The 9,822-nt window shown below is 57.9% G+C and overlaps 1 protein-coding gene across 1 annotated transcript; it reads left to right on the top strand.

Moving 5' to 3' along the window:
- The first annotated feature begins 3,169 nt into the window (after nucleotides 1–3,169).
- Nucleotides 3,170–6,851, top strand: TMEM147 (transmembrane protein 147). The gene is made up of 7 exons (XM_067558508.1): nucleotides 3,170–3,416; nucleotides 3,926–3,995; nucleotides 4,187–4,252; nucleotides 4,334–4,470; nucleotides 4,808–4,892; nucleotides 5,318–5,439; nucleotides 6,541–6,851. The coding sequence occupies exons 1-7, from the start codon at nucleotides 3,340–3,342 to the stop codon at nucleotides 6,659–6,661; spliced, it is 678 nt and encodes a 225-aa protein (XP_067414609.1). The 5' UTR covers nucleotides 3,170–3,339; the 3' UTR covers nucleotides 6,662–6,851.
- Nucleotides 6,852–9,822: the final 2,971 nt, after the last annotated feature.

Below are 9,822 nucleotides of genomic sequence, written 5' to 3'. Positions count from 1 at the left end.
AGCAAAACTTGCATTGCTCAGAGCTTTTTTTTTTCCCCCCCACACCCCCCCAAGCGACAAGTTTCACAGGCACAAGTAGCAGGGGAGACAAGGGCCCAGGGTTTCTAACTGTGTGGCGGCTGCTGCAGCGTGAGCAGAGGGAGGTAGTGGGGCTCTGGGTCGAAGACAAGCCCTTGCAGGAGTACACACAGCTCATGCGGAGGTAGAGGGGATTGTTTTTCCATTGGTTACTTTGCATTTATTTCAGTGAATTTCATCAGTCGTTACCTGGGGCAGCAGGATCTCCGTGTAACTCTTCCTAGGCTGCTGGGCCCTTCCTCAGCTGGAGTAACACCATTCTCTGTCAACAGTACCACCGCCCTGCTTACCAGTTTTCCCAATTCACCTAGCCCTATGTTAAACAGCCCAGGTCCCAGTACAGCTCTGGGGGGGCCCCCTGTTATTTACCACCCCACCCAGGGACAACTGACTGTTCTTCCTACGCTGGGGCTGAAAGGGGGTCAGTCACTGTTTATCACAAGACAAAAAGGCAGTTCCCCAATGAAACAACTGCAGCCCAGACATGGCAATGCTGAACTAGGCTTCAGCATGAAAGGCACGGAGCATAGCAATCTAGGCAGGCCAATGCACCCCGATAATGAGGTGGCTTTGGGGTGGGGACCCCGTAGGGCTCTGGTTTGAAAAATGTAACTAGAGGGTGAAAGTGGCTGGCGGGGAGGGGGGAAGTGGTGACAGCTCAATGAGGGGGCGGCAGGGAAGGCAAGAAGCCAGGAACAGCCTTGAATGAAAAGACAAGCAGCTGGTGATTGAGGGGGTAGAGAAGGGGAGCCAGTGGAGGGAGGTGAAGGGGGGGGGGGTTAGTCAAAGCCTCCTGTGTCTGATCTATTAGCCATTCATGACTGAAGGGAAACTGAGGTACAGATGACAAATGACTTTTGGAGGCTGTGACTGGCAGAAGCTAGTTCTCCAAAAACCCTCTCTCCTAGCCGGTCCTTGCCCACTGCCACGTGCTTTGACCACATGCAACACACACACACATGGTAAGCTGCTTTCCCTTGAAGAGGAGCTAGCAGCTGCAGCCCTAAAAGCCCTGGACCTTCCCCCTAAGGCTGGAGCTTTCTCGGGGAGCCAAAAGGTAGGTTGGGGTTAGCATAGCTCCCCTGCTTTAACCACTAGCCCCTCCCAGGGCAGGAGAGAGAGCCCAGGAATCCTGGCTCCCAGCTGTCCTGCTCTAACCACTAGCCCCTACTCTCCTCCCAGAGCTGAGGACAGAACCCAGGTGTCATTACTTTCCTGGAAGATCTAGGACAGCTGAGCGGATTAAAATGGCAACCCCAGCCTGCCCCCCAGTGGCCCATGTGGCTATGACAGGGAGGACGAGCCTCTTCTTCAGCAAGGTCACCCTGCATCATGAGCCTTCGGCTCCCGGGGCTGCGTCTGATCCACCTAGGCACTGACGTCAGCGAGAAGCGAGGCTGAGGGAAGCGAGCCGGGGCGTCTGGAGCAGCAGCACCCCCAGCCAGCAGGCGGGATGTTGGCATGCAGCGATGGCGGTGTGGGGCCTACCCTCAGATCTCTGAGCTGATGGGGATGGTCTGATACCCGCCCCCTATAGTGCCTCTGTGAGTCTGCAGCAGGGATGGTCCTGCAGCAGACAAGTGGGGTGACCGGGCTGGGTCATCAGCGTGCTGGGGATTTGGGTTCTGGGAGCAGCCAGAGGCTGCAGATGAGATGGCAGCAGCCAGGGCCCTGTTCTCAGACCCACAGCGAGAGAGGGGCCCGGTCCTGGCTGAGATCAAGGGCCCTACTGTGCTGTGCACTGGCCAGACCCACAACCAGAGACAGGCCCTGGCCCAGCTGAGATCAGGGCCCCATTGGGCCAGGCGCTGGCCAGACACAGCCAGAGACAGGCCCTGCCCCTACGTGTCCCAGTCTCCACAGAATGGGATGATTATTGGGCCCGTCGTACGGACGGGCAAACTAGGGCCCCAAGAGATGCAGTGACTCTCCCAAGGTCACGAGAGCAGCTGGTGGCAGAACGGGATATTGATCCTCGGGGTCCGAGCCCAGTGCTGCTCTGGTGCATCGGGGCCAGCATGACCGCCAGGGGAGAGCCCCGCTCCCTGCAGCACAGCGCCTCCTAGCACCACGCTGGGGTATTGGGGTAGCCTCACTGCCTGGGGCGAGCCCCCACCCCGCTCTTTGTAGCACAGCCCCCCCTAGCACCACGCTGGGACAGCCCTGACTGCAGCAGGGAAGCCATGTCAGCGTGCTGGGCTGGGAGGGATCTAACTGCAAAGAGCCAGGGCGTGGGTCTAAGGGGCGGTGGCAAGGGACAGGGATGGTGCCTCTGCCACCCTTAAATCCCAGCTCCCGCTAAAGGGCTCAGAGATAATCCCTCCCCCTTACGCAATGGGATGAGGTGCAAAGGCAGGGACACCCTTAGAGGGGCGGGAGGCAGGAACATCTGGCCATGCTGCCCTAGATTTAGCTACTTCGGAGGGGGCGGGAAATTGTTGTTTAACCCATTCATGGCTGGATTATTTGCCACTGAGCTCGTGTCCCCTGGATCTAGCGTCCACAAACCACCGTAGGTTCAGGATGTGGCAGCGTTCCACGCTGCTTCCAGGGCCAGGGATGGAAAGGGTCCTGGCTGCCAGCCCCCTGCTCTAACCCTTAGACCCCACTACCCTCCCAGAGCTGGGGCTAGAACCCAGGGGTCCTGACTTCTTTTCCCCTTCTCAGATTCTTCCAGTGCATGGGGGGATCTGTAGTCTTTTTATCTGGGGAGTCTGGATAGAAGACTACAGTTCCCATCGTGCACGGCTGCCCGCGCCTGCTGCATCACGGGAAATGTAGTCCAGTAATAAAGTGACTGAGGTGAACTACAACTCCCATGGTGCCCCTCTCGCCACCCTGGGTGCAAAGCCTCATGGGAGGCGGAGTCCGATGGCACAGTGAGTATCAGCGGCTGACTCCCACACTGCTTTGCTCCCAGAGCAGCTGTGTGCGCATTGCATCATGGGAGTTGTAGTCCAACTAACCGGTTAAGTTATAGATGGGTAAGCGCGGGGGAAACTACAGCTCCCAGAGTGCACTGGGGCAGGGCGTCCGTCCGTCCGCCCGCCTCGCTCGTGAACCCGCTCGGTCACAGTGCGTGTTCCCGCTGCACGGGACGGGGGGGTCCAGGGAGTGTCGGGGGGTGGGAGCCCGGACGCCTGGGTTCCATCCCGGGGAGGGTGAAGTGGGGGCTGGGAGCCCGGACGCCTGGGTTCCCTCCCTGTCATCCTCCGCGGGCAGGATCCGGCCCCCGGCCCCGATCGTGGCGCCCGCGCAGCCATGACCCTCTTCCACTTCGGGAACTGCTTCGCGCTGGCCTATTTCCCCTACCTCATCGCCTACAAGTGCAGCGGCCTGTGAGTGCCGGGGGGGCGGGGGGCAGAGACACCCCGGGGGGGCTGGGCGGGGACCCTGCCTGAGGGGCGGGACGCCGGGCTGGATGGGCCCGTGGGGCTGGTCCTGGGGGGCAGGGAGGGGGCGGGACGCCGGGCTGGATGGGCCCGTGGGGTTGGTCCTGGGGGGCAGGGAGGGGGGCGGGACGCCGGGCTGGATGGGCCCGTGGGCTGGTCCTGGGGGCAGGGAGGGGGCGGGACGCCGGGCTGGATGGGCCCGTGGGCTGGTCCTGGGGGGCAGGGAGGGGGGCGGGACGCCGGGCTGGATGGGCCCGTGGGCTGGTCCTGGGGGGCAGGGAGGGGGCGGGATACCGGGGTACCCCAAGGTTTGGGCTAGCGGGTCCCTCCCTCACAGTGAACCTGCCTGTGCTCTTGGGCCCCGGTGGGTTGCGCTGTGGGGAGGGGCTGGATTGTCCCGGGTCGGGAGAATCATTGGGGTGCCCCCCCCCCGCTCTCTCTCTCCTCCCCCGCAGGTCGGAGTATAACGCTTTCTGGAGATGCGTCCAAGCGGGGGCCACCTACCTCTTCGTCCAGCTGTGCAAGGTGAGGGGCGCCTCTGTCGCTGACCCCGGGGCCGGGAGCCAGGCCTCCTGGGTTCTCTTCTGCCTGGCTCCGGGGGGGGAATGGGCAGGAAGCAGGATGAGCGTCTACGTGGGCTATTGGCCTGCTCTGGGGGGGGGCTGGGTACCACGCCGGGTGGGCCCGTCGCCGTGACATCTCCCTTTTCGTTCCAGATGCTGTTCTTGGCCACTTTCTTTCCCACCTGGGAGGGTGGAGCTGGCGCTTACGATTTTGTGGGGGTAAGTTTGACTTGGGGGGGGAGTCCAGGGCTGGGCGAGGGAGGGGCTGCGGGGCCGCGTTTAACTCTCTGTCTCCCCCAGGAGTTCATGAAGGCCACCGTGGACCTGGCTGACCTGGTGGGGCTGCACCTGGTGATGTCGAGGAACGCGGGGAAGGGCGAATACAAGATCATGGTGGCAGCCATGGGATGGGCCACAGCCGAGCTCGTGATGTCCAGGTGGGCCCCGGATTCCCACGAAGCGGGGTGGGGGGGTCAGAGGTCGGATGGGAGACCTCCCCTGGCTGTCCGGTCATGTCCTGGTGCGGCACTAGGGGGCGCCGTGCTGCAGAGAACAGTTGCTGACCCAGAGTTCTAGGAAATGTCCTTGGGACAAGGGGATTCTCCTTCCCTTCCTGTGCTGATCTTCCATGCGGCCGTTCCCTAGCTGCCCCACCCCAGAGCTGGCTGCATCTCCGTGTCGGGCAAGTCCTCCCTACCAGTCCAGTGCCGTGCAAGGGCCCCCAGGGATGTGTCTGGTGTGAGCAGCCTCTAACCCTCCCTCTGTGTCTGCCAGGTGCATCCCTCTCTGGGTGGGAGCCCGCGGCATCGAATTCGACTGGAAGTATATCCAGATGAGCATCGACTCCAACATCAGCCTGGTGAGAGCCCCTTTGCTGCTGCTGTGAGCTTCCCCGGGACAGTGCCCCAAGCCCCGTGGAAGGGGATGCTCCGGCGCTGTGAGCTTCCCCGGGACAGTGCCCCAAGCCCCGTGGAAGGGGATGCTCCGGCGCTGTGAGCTTCCCCGGGACAGTGCCCCAAGCCCCGTGGAAGGGGATGCTCCGGCGCTGTGAGCTTCCCCGGGACAGTGCCCCAGCCCCGTGGAAGGGGACGCTCCGGCGCTGTGAGTTTCCCAGGGACAGTGCCCCAGACAGGATGGCGGGGAGTGGGTAAATCGGTGTTGTGATTTCCCCCCAATCAGTACCACAGCAGTGGGGGTGGTGGAGTGGGACACTGGTGGTGCGATCTTCCCAGGGCAGTGCCCTGCTCTCTCTGACACCCCCCCCACTCTCCACCTCCTCCCCAGGTTCACTACATCGCCATGGCTGCCCTGGTGTGGATGTTCACCCGCTACGACCTGCCAAAGCGCTACCGCCTGCCCCTCACTCTGCTGCTGGGCCTGAGCATCTACAAGGCCTTCTTCATGGAGTGAGCACAGGGGGGCGGGGCATGGGGCTCCAGGGCAGTTGGGGGGCTGGGGAGGGTGGCAGGGCTGGTCAGACTGGGAGGTGAGGATCCCAGCTGGAGTGGGGACAGGGACCTGGGCTGGGTGCAGGCAAGTGGGCCCAGGTTCCAGCTGGACCTAGCTGGGCCCAAGGAGAGGATCTAGGGTCTGGGCTGACTAGGGTCGGGGGGGAGGATCTAGGGACCAGGCTGGCTGGAGCCCAGGGGTTTAGGGGTGTGGATCTAGGTCCCAGCCCCTAGATCTTCCCTTTCCCCCCAGAGGGGCCAGGCGGGCTGGGGCCTTTGAGGGGAGAGTGGGGGAGAGGATTTAGGGGCCAGGCTGGACAGGGGTGGATTGAATATTCTATACATTCCTAATGTTTTCCATAGAGTCTCTCTAATATTCCTGTTCTCTTAGCTGCTGTGAGTGTTTATTACAGTAGTGCAATGCTCGCCGGGAGAATGGACAAATTTAATACAATGTCCCCGTTCAGTTAAGTTGTAAAAATAAACGATGCAGACTAACGAGCCGTCAAAAACCCGTGAGGGACTTGGGGGCAGAGCCCTGCCTGGCGCTTCGAAATCGGCTCGTTCCCGGGAAACGTTTCAGGCCCGTCAAGAGATGTATGAGGCCCCTGACATCATGTTTGCAAGGGTCCCACCCCCTCCCTGTTCACCAGTTACAGGTGTTTTGGGGCCCCCCGATCTTTGGACCCTGGGGCAATCACTTTCCTTTCCCCCGCCCCCTTTTTGGCCCTGAACATTTTGATTTCCTGCAGACGGCAGTGAACTGCCTGTCCAAAAACTTCCTAGTCCTCAGGGTCTCCGTCGTGGTGGCTGCAGCAGTCATGGCCCGGCATCCCACCGTGTCAGGCGCTGTACATTTACAGAGGACTCCCCTATGTTCCCTTTTGCTGATGGGATTTGGTGGAGTGGACACTTCGGTGCTGTGAGCTTCTCCATGACAGTGCCCCAGCCAAGGCTGCGGGGGTGCTCTGGTGCTGTGAGCTTCCTCAGGGCGGTGTCCCAGCCATTTACTTCCCTCTAACTCGCATCCTTCCCTATCTCTCTCCCTCCTTCCTCCAGATCCTTCTTTCATGTCTTCCTGTTGAGTAGCTGGACAGCGCTGCTGGTCAAAGCCGTCATCACCGGTTTCCTGGCGCTCAGCTCCCTCGCTCTCTTCGTTACCTTGGTCCATGGAAATTAATCGCCCTCCACCCTGCTGGGATTCTCTCGGCTCTTCTCCGGGGTGCAGGAGGGGTCCCTGGATGGCTAAATTCTCGGTTGTGCGCCTGCCGCAGTGCCGGATCCGATCTGTGTCTGAGCCACCAGGAAACGGGTCAGAATAAACCCCAGCTGTCGATTTATTATTTTTTTTTAAACATTTTTTTTTGGTATTCCTGGTGTGGGGCTGTGTTTGTGTTGCTGTTGCTCCCCCAGCTGGAGTCCTGTGTGTCCGTCCATCCGTCCCCCCACGGGAGGGGCTGAGCCCTGCTGTGTGTGTGGTGGGGGGTTTGAGGCACACCCCCTGTCTCTCAGGATGGGAGCTCAGCAGAGGGGCAGGATCCAGTGTGGGGTGGCAAATGCCAAAGAAGGGGTAATTGGGGGAGAAGATGGAGGGGGCAATGGTTGAGGCAGATCTCGGTGGGCACAGTCCCAATGCTGATGGCTCTTGAGGCTTAGGGAGCCAACCCCAGGGAATGTGGGAGCCCAGCATGGCGGGGGATGCACGGGGATGATCCCACTCCCCTCCTGGGAAGAACAGATGGGAAACAGGCTGGGGGAGAATCGACTGAAATCAGCAAGCGCTGGAATCTGTGGCTGAAATCAGCGCTTAGGGGTTTGTCCCACCTGGTCTTTAAAACCTCCAGGGAAGGGGATCCCATGACCTCCCTGGGATGCAGAGTCCAGAGCTTCATGGCACTCAGAGGTAGACGGTTTTTCCCAACATCCAACCTCAAACTCCCTTGCTGCAGATTAAGTCCATTACTGGTTGTCCTACCTCCCCTGGAGAACGATTGATTGATGGATCACTGTCCTCTTTATAACGGCCCCTTTGAAGACAGTGTTCAGCTTTCCCCCTCAATCTTCTTTGAAGACTAAACATATCCGGGTGTTTTTATCCCTCCCTCACAGCTCAGGTTTTCTAAACCTTTGATTATTTTTGTTGCTCTGTCCTGGATTCTGTCTAATTTATCCCCATCTTTCCTAAATCGTAGCACACCGGATTGGACCCAGTTCTGCCTCTGAGACCTCACATGTTGATTTCACAACTAAATCCAACCTTTACACTAAATTTGCTGCTGCTATTTGCTAACCAGGAGCAAAAGCCAAAAAAAAAAAAAGTGTTTGCTGAATGAGGAATGCGTCATTTGCTGTTTTCTAACAATCCAAAAAATGTAAAAACCAAGCCACTGAATGGCTCTTATGTTGTAAAATTGCTTAAATCGCTATATCTATAAATACTTAAGCAATTCTGTCACTTAACAGCCATTTATTCAGGTGCTTAATTTTTAGGAGTGTTAAAAATAGCAAATGACGTATTCCTTATTTACTTGACGATGTGTTTTACTCATTTGTGTCAAGCTGCAACTGAATGCAAATTGGAACTCAATTAAAATTGCACAAAACCAACGTTTTAAAATCGTTTTTTATTAGTTACACAAAATTCCCTTCAATGTGCTGGTTCCATAAACTAACTTAGACTTCTTATCAAAATAGGGTTTGCGCTTACAAGTGGGAATTCATTTAAAAAGGCATAAAACCCGTATTTTAGAATTTGGTTTTATTAGTTAAATAAAATGATCTTCCATGGGCTGGATACATAAGAAGGAAAGTAAGTTCATCAAAACATAGTTTTTGCATTTAAAACTAGATTGATTGAGCAGACAAAGGAAATGTTATCTGGAGTTAGTGGCTTGAAGTAATTCTTTCTGGTCCCCAAGTTCTTCAAGATTTTAGCACTAGTAGATTTGGCACGTAGAGTGGAAGAGAAAAATAAGCTTTCCTGCTTGTTCAGCTCACAATCACGTTCTTCTCTTTGCTTTAGAGTAGTTGAATAAAGCTGAAACTAAAGAAAACTTTCTCTCTGCAGCTGCAGAAGAGGCCGCAGCTGTTGAAAACTGGGTTAGACTTTCAGCACACCGGTGCCAGCCGCTGAGCCGGTGATTACTTCCACCTACTCCGTGGCTTAATTTTCTTTAAAACGGTGGCAGCAAATGTAGACAGCCGGGCTATTATTTGAGTGGATGCGAGGCAGTTTAGGTTGACTTTTATCCGGTTGAAGCAGTCTGACCTGCCCCTGGTGTCTGGGATTCCTGGGCCTGGGGTCGCTGGAGTGGTCGTGGTGGGAGTAGCTGGGTGAATAGGGGCCCCTGGTTTTTGGGGGGGGCTGATCTCCAGTGGGAGGTCAGGATGGAATGAGTGCCCCTGCCATGGGGCAGCGAGATGCATTGTGGGATCTGTGCTCCTTCACCAGAAGAATCCAGCACTGATCAGTGGGGGAGGAGATGGGCCCAAGGATCTGACGCAGGTGGAGGTGGGATACTATGTCAGATGGGCCCATGGGTTTGATCTGGGGGAGCAAAAAGGGGGCAGGATACCAGGTTAGATGGGCCCAACCTGGAGCGGCAGTTGCTACTGACGGGATACCGGGCTAGATGGGCAGATACGGGGGGAGGGGAGCAGTTCAGTTCTGTTCCCCCCCCACCCCCAGGGGCTTGTCCTCCAAATTCCTGGCCCAGTTAGGAGGACCATAGGGCCAGGGCCTGAACTCCATTGGGCCAGTCCCCCCAGGAACGCACAGAGGCAGGACCCCCCGTCTGTCAGCCTCTTGGGGGTATTTTCCCCTCCTATTCCCATGTGAGGGCCGGCATCCCGGGTCTGGCTGAGCCAGGAATGGAAGCCAATGGCCTGATGTGTCTGTCCAGCCTCCTGCGCCGTAGGGCTGCAGTGATTGTCCAGATGAAAGCCACCGCTGTCCTGCGTATGCCGCGGGAACCGGGCACAATCTATGCCTCCCCAACCCCAGCGATGCCTGACCAACGGGGAAAGCGTGAGCGATGTGCATAGAACCCAGGAGCCCTGCCTCCCTGCTAACCCTTCAACCCCACTCCCCTCCCAGAGCTGGCAACAGAACCCAGGAGTCCTAGCTCCCAGTCCCCCCCAGTCTGACCACTAGACCCCACTCCGCTCCCTGAGCCCAGGAGAGAACCCAGCCGTCCTGCTGCGAGCTACACAAAAAGAGCCAGCAAGGAATAGCTATGAACAGAAGCAAAGTGGATGGTCATTCTCCATCCATCACCGGCGTCCCTGGCCTCTCAGGGGCTGGAACAGGAGTTTGCTTTCTCCAGTGGTTCCTAGGGGCAG

Source organism: Emydura macquarii, unplaced genomic scaffold (genome assembly GCF_026122565.2).
Source record: "Emydura macquarii macquarii isolate MOO-44397 ecotype Brisbane River unplaced genomic scaffold, CSIRO-AGI_Emac_v2 contig_2116, whole genome shotgun sequence".
NCBI lineage: Eukaryota > Metazoa > Chordata > Testudines > Chelidae > Emydura > Emydura macquarii.
Note: the sequence above shows the minus strand (reverse complement) of the source record. Positions and strands in the feature narration are given on the sequence as shown.

What these genes read in the sequence shown, in the direction of transcription:
- TMEM147 (XM_067558508.1), top strand. Translation starts at nt 3,340, where the DNA reads ATGACCCTCTTCCACTTCGGGAACTGCTTCGCGCTGGCCTATTTCCCC. An exon ending in GCCTACAAGTGCAGCGGCCT is followed by an intron (nt 3,417 to 3,925) that starts GTGAGTGCCGGG and finishes CCTCCCCCGCAG; the next exon opens with GTCGGAGTATAACGCTTTCT. An exon ending in TACAAGGCCTTCTTCATGGA is followed by an intron (nt 5,440 to 6,540) that starts GTGAGCACAGGG and finishes TCCTTCCTCCAG; the next exon opens with ATCCTTCTTTCATGTCTTCC.